Consider the following 17,747-nt stretch of genomic DNA (forward strand, 5'->3'; position numbering starts at 1 on the left):
TATATATATATAAAACTTTACATAATTTGAAATTAGTAAAATAATAATCAAAAGAAATAAAACGACGAAGCAATACAAATTTTATTCCAAAATTAAAGCTTGAAGTCCAAGTAATTAAATTTTAAAAGAATCTTAGTAATATTTGAAATTTTCAATCTGAGTGAAATTATAAAAAAATATTTAAATACTATTATTATTCATAAAATCTTAGGTTCTGTTTCACCCTATTTCAGATAATTAACTTAAATATTTTTAGAATTGCAGACTGGCAAAAAGTTTTTGCTATAAATTTTCTTTTTATAGTTTGAAAACTAAGTATAATGTAACAAACCTAGTCCAATTTCTTAGAATTTTTTAATAGATAATTTTAATTTGATCTTTGAGAATTTTTAATAGATCTTTAAGAGCCGTGGTGGTTCAGGGGATACAACGTTTTCCTTCCAATGAGGTGAACCATTTGTGAATTTTACCGATGGCTGGACGATATCAATTCCACACCTGGGTCACACTGACCACAGTGCAAACGTAAAATATCCTCAGGGTAAGTGGATTATGGATTAGAGTCCCCTTGCCGTCAGGTTAATCGTGGTTTATTTTCGTGGTCTTTTTCTCCGTGTAACGCAAATGCGGGTTAGTTCCATCAAAAAGTCCTCCACGAAGGCAACTTTATCACAATGTACTTGATCCAGGAGTTCCCTTGTCTTCTGGATTGGGTTCAAAATTACAAGGCTATGGAGTTGAACACTAATAGTTGTAAACCCAAAATTGGGTCAGATGTTCAACCACGGTTATAAAAAAATCGACCTTTAAATAAGACTCTGATTGCAAAAATAAATAAATAGGATAACCTGCTTGATTTATGAGATGCTTGATGATGAGAATTCAGGAGCATGATGATGAGCTCTTTATTGCGTATGGTAGTAAGTAGGTACTTTATTTACGTCGCAGTAGAGCTGCGCATTGGGCTATTGGCGATAGATTGGGAAGCATCCCTGAGGATGATCTGAAAACATACCATCACAATTTTATGAGACCACTTCTTCAATTTAGACATAGTGGGAGGAAATTTTTTCCAGATTCCTGTACCCACGGTACTGCTCAGCAACCGACCACAGGACTTTCGATTCCACAGATTTTACGAACACACACATCGCATGTACTCGGTGGTTCTTAACGGAGTCGAGGATCGAACCTCGACCCCTCCGGACCGAAGTCCGTTCTCTAACCGCGGGGCTGCCACCCCGTGGTTAGAGATGTTCAACCACGGCTCCATTGCATATGGCTTTCTTCTATATCAGCACGATGAAATAGTCTCAGAAAGGTGGCAAAATTCGAAGGAAATTTTTTCGAGCGATTTTATTCCAGTGAAGGCAGGTCTCATACAAAATTGAATTGTATAAAGATTCCTATGGTTTATTAAAGCTTTTGCCGACTATTTGATTTTATTGTTTTGTTAACATCTAGCTAAAACTACACTAATGGTGAATTCTTAGGCACGAGGGCGATTAAAAGTACTGAGATCCTGTCCTATATTTCTAGGAATATAAGAGTATCTTCAAGTATGCGCGAGTTTCTAAAGTAGTACACGTAGTTTTTTTAACATTCGCATGCACGTCTACGGCAATGCTCGCATACTCGTCTAAAAAATTTTCAGGCATCGCGAAGTGTGGAAAAGTAAAGATTAAAATCTGCTAATCAAACTATGGGGACTGCGACTACCCTTTATATTTCGGGAGTCAAAAATCCGAATCCGTTGAAAAAAAGTATGTTTATTCTAAGAAAAATCGTTTTTGTGACTGATTTCCTAATTTAAAAATAATCGTCTACTTTTGAGGTCTCCTCCTTGAACCATTAAGATTGAGTCCTAGAGCTTGAAGATCCGATCATTAGAATCAAGAGTTATTCAGGGTGATCCGCTTTTTTAGGTACTTGCACCCTTTATCAAAAAGCTTGGCACACATTCTTTTACCGGAGTGTAGAGCAATTGGTTGTAACGCAAATGCACTGAAATTGGTCTTGTAGGAAAATTGCCTTCGAAGAATATTATAAAGCTAAAAGCACGGTATTCATCATTATAAACTGACCTTCTTCTGTATTCAATCAATTAATCAATCTAAAATCAAAACAAACTTTAAAATTTAGGTATCTCGGTGTTTATAAAATATTCTGATCGCAAAATCTTTGTTAAAATCTGCTTGAATGTTAAAATTTCTTTCTCTATTTAAAAAAGAATGGCTTTTACATTCACTATGTATTCAAATTAAATAAGTTTAAGCAATTTTAATATCTAAGTTTAGGTATGGAAGAGCCTTGTTCATATGATGATCTTCTTTCTCTTCAACGAAAGGAAAAGAAAGATTTATTAGGTTTGAAATTTTTTTTATGCTTCCATTCAGTGAACAAAGTTTCGAAAAACTGCTTAGTTACAAAAAGTATATTATTATCTAAAAAAAAATGGTTTCTCTTTTAACTAACTGTCCGTGATTTCTAATAAATTAGTTTATTGCTACGTTTTGGATAAACAAGTTATCGAATTAATGTAACACTCATAATGTTTAGTAACTGTGCAACAAATTATAATTAATTTGTGAAAAATTTACTGATAAAAATTAATAAAGAGTTAGGACCTAAATAATTTGAATAAAATGCACACGTTAATTAATTTATGACTTTACATTCAAAGGGGAGATTTCCGTATCGTGATCTGTGGCAGAATAATCGCCAAGTGTTGGAAACTTCCCGGGCATTATCCCGCGAGAAACTAAAAAAAACATCACAGAAAGGGACCAGCTCGAAAGGTATAATTCGTAGCCACCCCCGGCAAACATCTACATGTTTTTTTGTTTTTTTTTTTAAAATTTGCAAGTTTAAAATCTATTTGGCACCTTGGCGATTGTACTTAGTGCAACAGATCACGATACGAAAATATACCCCATTAAAAAATTTTTACACTATTATGGGAAAGATATTGTTTTCAAGAAGGATACAGAGTGTTTTAGATTTTACAAAATATTATACAAAATTTATCCGGATACAAAATCTTATTTATTTATCCAAAAAGTAAGTTTGAACTGGCTAGTTACAGTTGCATGAGAATTTAAAAATATATTATGCAATTTTTTTGGGATTTTTATAAAAATTACGGCAAGGCCAAGTGTCGCCAACCTTTTGGCGACCTATCTAAAAAGGTCACCAAAGGGTTGGAGGCAAAAGGGTAGTCCAATCATGACATCACGATGGGGGGAGGAAGAGACATAAATGTCACGATCAGAGAAAAACTGGTTTCATCTGCCAGAAACATTATCTTCCTTCCTTGGCGATCAAATGGAACTTGTCGCCAACTTGCCGTAGTTATGATAATTGCCCCAATTTTTTTTTAACATTGGTGAACAGAGTTTCAATTGGTTTATTTATTAGCCAATGGAGAGTAATATAAACAAAAAACATTCTAATAGAGAGATTTTGCTTAGCATTATGGCTTTCCACTAATGTTATTTAATCTGTACAGTGCAGGCTCAAAAGAATTGTCATGGAAAAGGCTATACAGAATCTATCCGATGTAAAGTTCCTACATTTTTATGCAATTGTTTTTTACAAATATTTTACACAATATTTGTCACCTTGTAAAACTTTTGTCACCATTACTGCCATACCATTTAGGTATTACATATTTCATGACTTTTAATGTTTCTTTAATTTCATAAATGTAATTTTTTTAATCATTCTTAATCCTGTAATAATTAAATTAAATCAATTTAATTTTTATCGCATTTTATAAAAAGCAAATGTAATACTTTTATTCTTTTTGTTGCAATCAATGTTGCTTAACTTTTTAATTCAATTATAATTTTAAAAATGCTGCCTAATTAAGAAGGATTATTTTCTTTGGTTTATGATATCGAAGCAATTTCCCTATTTTAGTACAAAGTCAGAATTACACTATAAATATGGGGCATAATAAATACTGTATGCAATTGAATGAGAAAATGGTAAAAGGAAAATTCTGCATTAGAGTACTTATTTATGATAAAATGAATTAACATTAAATTTATCATAAATAGCATAAGATGTTTAATCGGACAATGTTTTAGTTATCTTTTTTTTACAATTTAATTTTCATGATTGTTTAATTTTGTAAGATCAGCTTCATCCAACAAAAGGTGTATTTTATTAAATTAATTGAATTTAGTAAGTTATTCAATGTTTTTACTTTTTTTCAGCTAAAACTCAAAAAATGAAACATAGTATAGCTAAAGGGGATAAAAAGAAGAAAAAAGAAGTTACAGCTGAAATTGCTCAACTTCTAGCTGATTTAGAGTTGAAACACGAAAAACAGCTTAAGTTATATGAAGTAAGCATTGTTTCTCTTCATTGGAAGTACTAAATCCATTTGTATTCGTGTAAATGGAAAATTTCCTTTGTTTCAATATTAAAACGGAAAAAGTTGACATATTAGGTGCAATCAAATCAAGTCACCTATATGTAAAACCAACCACATGTGAAAACGTGTAAAGTGAAAAAGTGTAAGGAGATGTTTACAATTTAATTATTTTCTCTTTTTTTCACAAAAGATATTATAATTTTATTATATTATTTTAAACTGAAACTTAAATATATTTATTATTTATTTCACTGAAATGAGAATATTATTAATTTCAATTAGTTTACATTACCTTGTTATAAAAGTGTCTTTATTTTAAAATGAGTGTAATTTAAATTTGTAGTCATACATATTAGCTACAAAAGAAAAGGATATTTCTTGTATTGACTTTATGAGACCAACATTTTCTCTTATAACTCTATAGAATCACAATAAATTAAAAAAATTTTGATTAAAGCTTTCTGGAATTAAGTTTTTTTAGTTCACATGAAATCTATGCCAGTATGTTGATATGGAAACCTAGGTTTTCAAATAAGGCATTTTAAAAAAAAAAAAAGATGGAAATATTCTTGATAATTAACCTTTTTTTTTAAAAAAACAAACAATTATATATATTTTTGTCATTTTAACAATTCATGTTAATTTCATAATTTAAACATTAGTCGTTATTGATTTATTAAGACTAATAACTTTAAGTTTTTGTTAACATTGATGATGTTTGAAAAGGCACTAATCTCCATTAATTATGGTTAGTACGAATTTTCTATGAGCATCAATAGTAAAATATCTAAATGCTTCAATTCTGATTTCTCAAAATGTATTAGCACATAAAGAATTTTAAATTTTCATAGACTACTAATGCTGCAAAAAAAGAGTGTTATTTTCAATTCAAATTTTAAAATGACATTAAATTTGTATGTAAAAAAAATAGCTTATAATTTTTTCACACTCGGTATATTTTTCCTATGCTCTTTAATCTTTAGGTGTATATTGTTTTATTTAATGTGTTTATTAAGGGGCAGAATGCTGAAAATCCAGATACTACAGACAATGGCTGTATCGAACAAGCAATAGCTGATGAAAATATTAAAAATAATTCTACGAAGGAAGAGACTGATATTGTAGAGACATTAGATGAAGATAACGAGGCTGAAGCACCAAATACTGCTGCGAAAGTGAGCAAAGCTCAAAAACGAAGAGTAAGAAAGTTTTTCATACTTATACTTAATTTTTTGCCAATATAAAATTTTTAGTATAAATTTGTTGAATATTTTTATTTTTTTAATAGAACTTTACCAAAAGTGCTTTTCTTTATCTTATTTATTTTTGATAATGTTAACTAAAACTATTAAAATTTGAGGCAAAATGTTTCTTAGAATTTTTAGGCATATTTTATCTTTCAATTATAGAAAGAAAAAGGAAATATCTATTCTTTTTGCTTTAATTTCTTTGAAAAAATATTCTTTTTATTTGATAAAGAATGAAAAAGAAATGTTCAATGAAAATGCAATAAAAGAAATATAAGTGTACAATACAATGCTATAAAAGAAATATACAATACAGGAATAAAACTACATTAAGAATTGTTTAACATGTATTTTGAAAGTTTTTTTTTTCTCCTCTCTACTCACAGCTTAATATTATACTTGTGTAAATATTTGAATTTTTATGCACATGTTTTTAGATGCATGTTTCACGTCGTCGGGAAAAACTTCTTGTAACCTTTGAATAGAGAAAATTTCAGATCATGTTTTGTTTAAGGACAAAGTTTGCTTTGATAAGTTATGTAAACAAATCAAAATCTTACATACAAGTTGGACAAATTTCCACTCCTACCAGCACCAGCACATACCAGCAATATATATATGTTGCTGGTATGTTATGCAGAGAAGTTGTACAAAAAAGTGGGTGAAGAAAATGTGAAAATGTGAAGAAAATGTGGGTGAAGAAGTGTTTATTTCTAAAACGCTATAGTGTAGAAAAGATGTCTTATATAAAAAGAAGTTTGATATAAAAATTTCGAAATTGATTAATAGCTTCCCATTGCACATCACACTTGAAATATATTAAAACTGATAAAATTTATTATTTTATATTGTTAATATTTATAACCATAATTTCCAAAATTTTGCAAGTGAAAATACCATCTTAAAAGTTTGTTTACCCAATATGGTGTATACACATACCTTCTAATATTTGAGGTTTTTACCAAATATTATTTACAATGGTAGTTAACTAAAGCAGAAATATTCTACGACTCTTAACAAGACGTAGGTCATAGTGTTATGAGCATTTGCTCACTTGTCCTTCTATATATTTGTTTAAATTATTTATTTGTGGTGGTGGATATAATTTTTTAAATTTTAATTTATTAAAACATTAATGCATAAACACTATGTAAATTATTTTCTGAAACTATGGAAATTCTGTAGCTGTTAGGGGGTATATATCGACCACTTTTTACTGACAGTACTTCCTAATTAACATTAAAGATAAAGAAAAATATTCCACAGCTACAGAATTATAATGAAATAATATAATGATTTTAAGTTTCTAATTTATATTGTACTTTACAGTAGCGTGTGTAATTTTAAAAAGACTATATTTCTAGTTTTCACTCACTTCTGGATTCTATATAGTAAACTTATGTTTGATAGTGCATTATTTCAACTTCCTAAGATTTTATTTACTAAGAAATAAATTTTGCTTTTAAAATAGAACAAAAAAGCTCAGCAACGAAAAGAAAGGGAAATAGCTATTGCTAGTCAAGCAGAAGAAAATTTATTTGGCCTACGCCACGTAGAATCTTTNTACTTCTAAGTTACTAAACTTAAATCAGTGTTACTCTGTAGCTAATCATTAGAATCATAGGTTATGAATTAAAAACAGGTTTATTATTATAATTTTTTTATTACGCCAAACAAATCAGCATAACTTAAAATAAATAATGCATTATAGTTTTGTTCCTTGCATTCTTTCTGAAATAAGAGAATTTTTATTTTTCTATTATTTAAAAAGTTATTTTAATTTTATTTTCTAATGTTATTGAAGAAACAATTTATTTTAGCAATTATGTCATCATAGAGTTCTCTAACCCTACTGGTTGAAGTTTATTATTTGCCTATTATCAATCAATCCATTACTTTAGTCAATATTTGTCAATAATAACAAGGTGTTTTTTAATGAAATGTTTGTGAGTAATAATAATTGTCTAATGGCTTCAATTTCTTCTTTTGTGTAATTTCTATAAAGAATTTTAATTAAATTAAGACAAAAAATGAAGTTGCACTTTTTCCTTGCAAATCAAAATGTGCCTTCACGAGTAATACATTGTCAATAAAGTGCAAGATAACAACTTTACTTGATCAACATTTTGCTTCTGGTAACTTATTGTAGGCAGATACAGGCTGTTAGTAGCCAGGTACATCATAGTGGTGTCAGCTTAGACTTCTTTATTTTTTTTTTAAATTTAATAGTTAGTATTTATTGCATATTTCTGTATAAATAATTTGTGTGTAATGTTATATTACTGTTACAATATGTAAGATACGGTAACTAATTTGCAAATATTTATTTTTGTTTTTAGATTCCTTCTGATGGAAATTGGTATGTAGCATCATTTTTATCATGATTCATTAGTCTAAGGTATGTGAATTGATAAATCATTTGGTTATTAGCTTACTGCTATCTTGAGAAACGGTAACACTCAAAATTGAATTACATATGAACTTGAGATAATTTTAATACCAGACTTCCATTGTCATAGTCAAAGTAAACAAGCATTGAGAACTGAGAATTGTTTGAAAAAATTTATTATGTTGTTCACTTATTCAATGTTAATGTTAAATTAATATATTTGTTTATAATTATTATATATTTTTCTTAAATATTTGCTAATTTTTTTAAAATTTTTCTTTTAATATTGCATATTTTTTTAATGTAATGTTTTAAGTACTTTTCTACAATTTTAAATGAAAATTTTATGTTAAGATAAAGTATGATCTTAAAATAAACTGAGTCAATCACTCTTAAGAACGATTTCACAGCTGTAATTTTTTATAATTATATGTAGTTTTGTGTTTGTAGTGAAATCTTTGTTTTATAATGTAATTTTTTCAAAATTGTAATTTAAAGATTTAAGGGTTGTGTTTTAAAGTTTTTTTATTACTTATAAATTTGCTCTTGTTTTTGTTTTTTATTTTTTATTGTTAAAGAAAATTGCCTTGATACACTTTCTCTAATTTCCAGTTTATATCAAGCCATTGTGCATCAACTAACTATTTTCAATTTAGAAGTAAGATATTATTTTTGTTAATTCTATTCGAATTGCATATTTTTGAATGTTATGTAATCAGTTTTTATAGTAAAGTTACATTTGTTAAAAATTATTCTTAAAATAATTATTTTAATTGATAAATATTTTTTAATAATTGTAAAATCATAAACAACTGTTGCTAAAGTTGAATACAGTAGGAAAAAGTTTAGAGATGGTCGTCTCAAAAAGGGTAAAAGAGTTCAGTATTTTCACAAAAAATGTAGAATAAGTACTTCCCTTAGTTGAAAAAAAAATTTCATGAAAATGTTAAAATCAAAAGGAAAAAGATAAAGGATTTTTTTTTATTTAAATGCAACAATCTATTTTATTTTTATCATGCACTTTAGAGGGATGTTAGCACACCCACTAATTTATAAATATGACAATTTAAATATATATGACAATATAAATATTTTTCTTAATGAAACTAAATGTTTTGCCAATTGGGTTATAAGTATGTTAGGTTGTTGCTAGAATACCTATAAATTTATAAAATTATTTTATAACAATTAAAGTATTTTTTTTAATGTAACTGAATGTTTTGCTAATTAGGTAATAATTAAAAGATAATATGACGACATATATGATATGACAATATGATATGAAGATAATATGACATATAAGCTTTCTTAATATAAATCTGTGTTTTACTAATTACTTTATTAGTATGTTAGGTCGATGTCAACATACCTACAGATTATTTACATTAAAACACCTTACAAATTTACTTTCAATTATAATGAGATAATATAAGTATTTTTTTTTTAATTTTACTGAACATTTTAATATTAAAGATAGTTTTAAAATATAGCTCTGTAAATTAATTAAATTCTCTTGTCTAGTGAATAAACTTTTTGCTATTCTTCAATTTTTATTGATTCTAACAATCTAAAAAAACTTTCTATTAGTAGCATACAGTTATTATTTATTTATTGAAACCAATAATTAATTTGCATTTAAAATTAAAACCTGAACTGTAAATAGTAATTATTTAAACTATAAATTTAAAATTAATAATCTGATTTCAAGACGTTTGCTTTTTAGATTAGATTTTCTAATTAAAATTATTTTTACTCTTTACTCCATCTTACCTTCTACTCCGATGAAAATAATTTTTGTTCATTTTATTATGCTATTAAATGTTTTAAATTTTTTTTTCTTTTCTTAAGGAACAGCATCACTGTCTCAAAATAAGACAATGTTTTCATAAAAAATAATATGCTCAGAAACTTATTAACTAAAATATTTCTTAAATTTGTATTAAATCTGGAATGTTTTTTGATTGTACAAGCTATTTTTTTTAATCATGGTCTTTGATCCCTTTCAAAAATATTTTCCTGACATTAAATATTACTTATCATTTCCTGCCATCATATTTTAAATTTGTTGAAAATACTATAATTTTCTGGTTTTGAAACTTCGCACATTTTTATTTATTTATTTTAAAAAAATATCAGTTAGTATAATGCTTCACAAGTTGTTTTAACAAATTTTAACATCTAAGGCCACTTTGTAAAATTTTTAATTTTTATTTGACTATTCATATAAATAGAATTAAGCTTGATGTAAATGCGTTTTGTTTTCTTTGAATACAAATACTGATAAACATTGAAAGATTTGCTTATTTTTTTAAACACATAATTATTCTATTTTTATGTTTTTTAGAAAAGAACTGTTCCATCTTTGCGGGAAGAAGCAGCTAAGTATTTACGATTGCACAAAGAAGACTACTTGCCATTTATCACTCATCCTGAAACAGGAGATATGTTGACAGATGGTAATATTCTCTCTTTTTTTTAGTTTATACAGTTAGTTTAGTTCAACCTTCATTCTTAAAGAAACTTTTGATCTAATATTCATTTGGGTTCATTTGTTTAATTTTTTTGGTTTTGTAGACACACATATAATTAATTAATAATGCTTATTAATTTATACTGACTTTCAATTAAATGAATTTTCCTTTCACTTAATTCATGATTGATTAAAATTTAGATTTTACCCTAAGTTACTAAACTTAAATCAGTGTTACTCTGTAGCTAATCATTAGAATCATAGGTTATGAATTAAAAACAGGTTTATTATTATAATTTTTTTATTACGCCAAACAAATCAGCATAACTTAAAATAAATATCCTTATATTTTTATTGAAATGTTGATAAGTGAGAAAGTTTAATCTTTGCAATCTTCGAAGATGTTAAAATGTAATGATCTTTACAAAGCCAGCTAAAGTGGGAAATTTATTTTATGAATGTTTAGTTATCTAAGTTTAAAATAAAAGAACATCATAAAATTGAAATACAGTCAAACTTGGATAATTCGAAGGGCAAGGGACCTCTGCAAAATTTCGAATTATCCGCAAAATGTTATTTTTATGTCTTAAAATAATCACTCGTAACAGAAATTGCGAAACAAAGATTGTTTATTTATTTTAAATTAAAACGCTACAATTTTTAAAAATATTTAACTATATCAGATTGCTTTAAAGAGTTTACTTGATTTTTTTTAACAAAATCTTCAAGAATATTTATAGCTCTAAACACAGCTTCACTTACGTCAGATTGTCCTTCTGCATAGCGTCGATATTCTAATAAATTAACGACTGCCTCACTTGAAGTTGGAATTGGCCTCTGTTCTTCTACCTCATCTTCAACATCCTCTTTGTCTTCTGTTGTAATATTCTTATTGTTTAGAACTTCAGATAGAATATCTGTATCCGATAACTCTCTACAAATGTCTATGTTTTCATCCATACTGACGTAATCATCGAACAGAATGTTGTCTTCCCATGCAACTGGGGGAGGTAAATTTTCTTCATCAAAAAGATCGCTAGAGACAGTGTTCCAGATGAATCCTGCCTTCCGAAAACAATTTGCTATTGTTTTTTGGGTGACTTTGGACCATGCATTTTAACTCATTCTTGAAGTATCGAGGAAAGTAATGGGACGCTTTTGGGAAGATTCAGTAAGGAGGTGTTGAATGACTAAACAATGCTTCTGTATAAATGCTTCAGATTTTTAATTATGCCTTGATCCACCACTGATGTCATGTTTGGCGGGAAAAAACAACCGTGATATTTTCCATAGTGGGTATCGATTTATGAGCAGTGCAGTTATCAATTAACAGGATGATTTTTCTATTTTTTCTTTGGTATGTGCGATTGAGATCTAGTAGCCATTCTTCAAAAATATTCGCCGTCATCCATGCTTTTGTGTTAGAATGGTATTCTATAGGCTTTGATTTGACATTTTTAAAACACCTTGGATTTCTTGATTTTCCAATCATCAGTAATGGTAATTTCTTAGGTCTAGGTCCATTTCCTCTTTATTCCTGTTCTGTTTGAGCAGATAAGACTATTCTCCCTCCCCCTTGTCATCTCTAAAAAAATTTCCATAATAGCTGAAAATAACCAGAATACTTTTCAAAAATAACTGCTTTTAAACTAGATTTTGTCATTTTTGAAAGCGCAAAAACTTCGAATTAAAGAAGTAGGACTTCGAAATAATCAAGATTTTTAGCATTAACTGAACATACATGCGTCTAGGGAAAGAGAAAAGCTTCGAATTATACACGAATTCGAATTATCCAAGTTTGACTGTACATTGGAACCTTGGTTTCACATAGTCTGTTTTGTACGTTATTCCGCCTCCTACGTCATTTTCTGCTGGTCTGTGAAAATCGCTTATACCAATAATGTTAAATTATTCCAGATTTTACGTTCCTCTTTTTAAGAAAATCCTGTTTTATACAAATCAAAATCATATTTTCTCAGCAACACTTGCATTAATTTTTTCTGAGTTCTTTCTTTCATTTTTTATCTTCTTTAAAAGGAGAGAGATTTGTTTAATAACTATTTGGCTGTTTTGACATTATTTTTATTTCATCTTATTCCATCTTTCTATTCCATCTTATGTCTGAGATTTTCCTTTGGAGTCAAAAAAATGTGGGATGGGGTGAAGCACAGAAAGGGGAAATATGCGAGTTTAAATTATAAAAATTTTTAATGGAATTTTTTCTGCCAAACTTCAACTTTTGAATCTTGGAATAATCCAGTCGTTTAAAGAGAATTACACCAAACAACTGGTTAGGCAATAATTTCTTTTTCTTGATTCTAAATGCAAAATTAAATCATTAGAAAGCTCTGAATTTGATTTCTAAAGCATTGGACAATGTCAACTAAAATGCATTACAATTGGTTTAATAAAACAGGCTCCTCAGTGTTCAGCTGAAACATTGGCACTTTGGAAGATCTTTAGAAATCGATTATGCGTATATCGACTGCAACACACATCCCATTGCTTTTCAATTCCTTCAATATCTGATTTAATGCCTAATCTCATTGATTGTGATGAAAACGATGAAGATGAATGAAAAATATTGAAGGATACACCCACAGTTGATCAAGAATTCCAAAGCATGAAAATTCTGAAACAATATTTATTTGCTAATACCAAAAAGCTAATACCAACTATATTTATTTGCTTTTGTAAACCAAAAAAGCTAAATTTGCAGACAATAATAAGTATTGTTTGGGATATTTTTGAAATAATATCTAAAACTGAAAAATAGATAAATGTTCTACTGGTTCATCTTGTGTCAATTTCAAAAAAATATGCTTCTAATTTTTTATATATATTTTTTACGTTTTTCCGCTTGCACTTTTTCCGCTGGTTTGGCTGAAAACATGAAATTGGGATTCCACTGTATTTTCTCAAATGGTTTATTGAGGGACATCAAAAAAAATATTTGTTTAATGATTATAGATTAGTAAATCTATTTTAGCTGATTGTTTTTGCTCTTGTATATCACTGTGTTCACACTATAAATTAGCTAAACTTACCTTGCCCACATTTTTGATAAATGGCTTATCTGTGCTCAATCTGCAAAAAAATATTTTGAAATACTTTAATTGATTATAAATGTTTTATTTTATTGAGTAATTATACCATTTAAAATGTCTTTTTTTCTTTTAATTTTTTTAGAGCAATTTGAAAAATATTGTGAGGATATTGTTAATACTCCAGCTTGGGGAGGTCATGTAGAAGTAAGAAAAATTAACATTTTATTATTTCAGTAGGTTGATAATTATTAATTTTCAACTGATTTTATAATTTTCTCTAGCTGAAAACTACAAAATTATGAACTACATACAAAATAATAATAATAATAAATAAATAGAAAAGAAAATCGGGAAGTAAATTCTAAACCTTTTTTTGTATAATCTACTCATTTTCCACATCTTTTTTGTCTTAGCATGGCTTTTTCTGTGAAAGAATTGCCAATTGAAATAATTGAAAATTTTTTCCTCATTAAAGCCTTCCAGCCTTTCTTTATCATCCGATGATAAAAAATGTAACAATAAGTTTGTAATTTTTAACAATTATTTTGGTTGTTATATGCAATAACTGCACAAAATTTCCTAAACGTAGATTAAATATTTATGAAAATATGAACATTTTTATGAGCAAACTAATTTTTTTGTCTTACTTTTTTTATAACTTTAAAATATTTCAATAAAATGAAACAAAATCTTTGGAATATTTTAAAAATTAATTACAAAATTTTTTCTTTAAAGTTTGAAAAAAAAATTCTTGAAAGCTATACATTATATAAGTAATTAAAGTAGTTCTTTTATACTGTACATGCGCGGAAAAAAATTTACTTTTTATTCATAATTTTGTAGTAAATTTTATTTTGCAACTAATGACAGAAGTTCGATTTGAATATCTTAAAAATTTAAAAAGTTTCAAGCAATTTCTAAGAAGTTTTTTACTTTTTAAAGGAAACTCAAAATGATAAGGGGTTTTCTCCACATATTATTTTGTATCATAACTAATGATAGTATCTAATAATGATAGTAACGAAGTAACTAATGATAATAACTTACAATAAATTTTCTACACCGAAATAGAATTGTATAAGGAAAGAAAAGATACTTTTAAGTTGGATGGTCCCCAATAATACCGATGTCATTTTTAATAAGTCTTGCTTATTTTTAATAACCAAAATAATTGTTACAAGTTTTTAATTCATAGATATATTTTTTAGCATAGGGTGTTCAAAAACTCTATCCTAATTTATTTTTTATTATTGTCACCCGTTTGTAATTTATTGTTGGTTCCTCGAACCTCTAGAAGCTTTAAACTTCATTGAAAAAAATGAAAAATCGCATAACCTAAATATTTCTAATTTTATAAAATGATTCTCTTAGTATTTTTTAAGAAAGATAAAAAAATGTGTTAGTATAGCTGTCTTTTCATTGTTTTGTACAACCCCTTTGTCCTAATATAAAAAGCTTCTTAGTCTTATGTCTCAATTGCCGTTTCAAATTGCAACATTTTGATGAAAAAAATCATTCAATGGTATGATTCTTAAGAATTTTGCACTAGGATTTCAAAAGAATCCTTTGAGTAGAGTTTTAAACTTTAGTATAGAAGCTGTTTATTTATAACTTCTAATACAAGCCCATATCCTAACTTGTTCAGATAAACAAAAAAATATATTTGTTTATTTTTCTTCAAGCTTTAGTGTGTTATGCTGTTTTGTTGCAGATAAAAATTTTATCAAACATCTGCTGCAAACCAATAGAAGTAATTCAAGCTGATGGTCCTAGTGTCATTGTTGGCGAAGAAAATTCAGATCCTAGACTCATTATCAGGTTAAAAAAATTTCAAAAAAACTTTATTAATTTACTTTTTGCACTCAATCAACTCTTGCTTCTAAAGTGATTTCTCATATATTAATTTTAAAACTATTATAATAACAATGTATCTCTGTATAGTATATCTCAAACGCTTAAAAAATTGGTACATAACTAGGTGTTCCATATAGATGTGTGTAATATCTTTTGTTTAGGGATGCATTGGTTAGTAGTAAGGGAAAAACTAAAAATAGTTTAAAAACTAAGGCTGCATCTCAAAACAGTTTTAGACTATGAAAATAATATCTAGGTATATATTTGGATTCTACAATAATGTATTGTTATACAAAATTTTAAATATGTTACCTTCAATATATTATGTTTCATGCAAGCAAAAAAAAAAAATTTTTTTTAGTCAATTTAAAAAATAAAAAAAAACTATCATTTACTTTAGACATGAACTGCATTTTCTAAAATCATTTAGTATTTGAAATAAAGGCAAAAGGTAAAGGAATTCAATGCTACACATGTTTTAATGGAATTACTTTGTTTAATTCTTCAGCATCATAATCAATATTATCATTATAATCAATATTTATTATAAGCATAAGGCAGGTGAGTGTTCGAAAATTTCTACCCTTTAATGTTAATTTTACTTTCTTCATATTTCACCATATCTCCGAAACAAATAAATCTAATCAAAATATTTTTGCACACAATTTTAAAACTTGTTTATCCAAAGATAATTCCACGTAAAAAATAATTTTTTAGATTGAATTTTAAAAAAATCATTTACATTTTCATCTTCATGGATTTTAAGATTGAGTTCTATTACATGAAAATTAGATCATTAGATCAAAAATTATTATGGTGTTCCCTTTTTTGTGCAGTGAACATAGTGTATCTAATTAAAATTTTCCACTACTTAATTTATTCTTACTTCATTCACTTTTGCTCATTGTTTCATAATAATTATTTCTGAAATAATAATATTTATTATAAAGCATTATAAAACTCATTAATTGATCTTTAAATTTTGTAGCTATCACAGGCACGTGTATGGATTAGGAGAGCATTACAATTCAGTCATACCAGCTGATAAATCATCAGATAATGCAACAGACATGCCATGACTTTTTCCTCCTGTGAGCTTACACACATTCTCTGTTTTATTTATATTCAATAAAATGTTTATATGTTCTCATGGTTTCTTTCTTTATTAATTACAATTCTTTTTGGAAGTTTATACAACGTAACAAAATCACATTAATGCATTCAAGACAACAATAATAATACTGATTCTTCTGGATCACTTTTCTTGAACAATTTGTATAACTTTATTTATTAAGTTCCTTTATTGCTATCTTTGCAAAATATTTGTTATCTGTTTTTCTCAAAAGTGAATCTTTCTTATTATTTGCATTTGGAGGCATCTAGCAATTAAACTCAAGAATTAAAGAAATCACAAGCAAGAAAAAAATAAGTTGAATACTTAGATTCAACAAACAGAGCTACAGCATTTTTTACAGCCACAGAATGTTATTTTAATTTTAAATGTTGAACTTTATAAGAAAAGGAATGGTGAGGCTTATGCTCTATCTATATTGATTGGTGCCCTATTTTTTTTAAACATTCATTTATTTCATAATTGAATGGTTTTTTAAAAAAATAATTTTGTATATAAGTTTTATTTCCAAGTAGGGTTAAAAAATATATTGAAATTATATCCTTCAATTAAAAAAAGAAGAAAAAATTGCATTAATTTAAATCAGAGACTCAATTTTAAAAAAGAGCCACCTAATTCAAAATTATGAACAAATAATAGGTCTTTTCTCTCTTTGGGATAGGGATAGCACATTAAATTTTTTTGGAAAATTTAGGTTATTAAATAATTAAACAGGCAGAATATTTTATCTTTCCTAGGTTTTTCTTTTATGTAACGCAAATATTAATAAGATTTTCTTTCAAGATATTACTGCAAAACTTGAAAACTCTTGATTCATATTTATTTTTTTAATGTACTAAGTTTTTAATGTAAATTGTAATTTTATGTAAATTGTTAATCATGTTGCACCTATGTTAGATTTTATGAAACTATTTCATTTAAGATCTCATTAAAAAATTTTATTATATTTTTTAATGTGCCGTCAAAGGTTTTTTCCCCCCCTATCATTATTTAGAACACCCTTAGTGAATTTTTTAAATTTAAGTTATCACTTGAAAGTTACACATCAGCTGAAAGTTATTAATAATTAAAATAATTTTCTATATATTTTTAAACTTTTTTTTCTAAACTTTATAGATTTACCAAAATTTTAGATATTATTAAAATTAACTTGTGTAAAGACTTAAATAAAATATTAATAAGCTACATCATCAATATAAATATTTTTGTCTTTTTCTTGAAAATACT

At 27.0% G+C, this 17,747-nt stretch overlaps 1 protein-coding gene across 1 annotated transcript; it reads left to right on the forward strand.

Annotated features, from left to right (window-relative positions):
- The first annotated feature begins 2,099 nt into the window (after nt 1-2,099).
- LOC107445986 (deubiquitinase OTUD6B) lies at nt 2,100-16,534 on the forward strand. The gene is made up of 10 exons (XM_043042094.2): nt 2,100-2,366; nt 4,221-4,351; nt 5,398-5,580; nt 7,100-7,192; nt 7,968-7,987; nt 8,630-8,675; nt 10,362-10,473; nt 13,677-13,738; nt 15,246-15,352; nt 16,377-16,534. The coding sequence occupies exons 1-10, from the start codon at nt 2,300-2,302 to the stop codon at nt 16,465-16,467; spliced, it is 912 nt and encodes a 303-aa protein (XP_042898028.1). The 5' UTR covers nt 2,100-2,299; the 3' UTR covers nt 16,468-16,534.
- The last annotated feature ends 1,213 nt before the right edge of the window (nt 16,535-17,747 follow it).

This window comes from Parasteatoda tepidariorum, chromosome 3 (genome assembly GCF_043381705.1).
Source record: "Parasteatoda tepidariorum isolate YZ-2023 chromosome 3, CAS_Ptep_4.0, whole genome shotgun sequence".
NCBI lineage: Eukaryota > Metazoa > Arthropoda > Arachnida > Araneae > Theridiidae > Parasteatoda > Parasteatoda tepidariorum.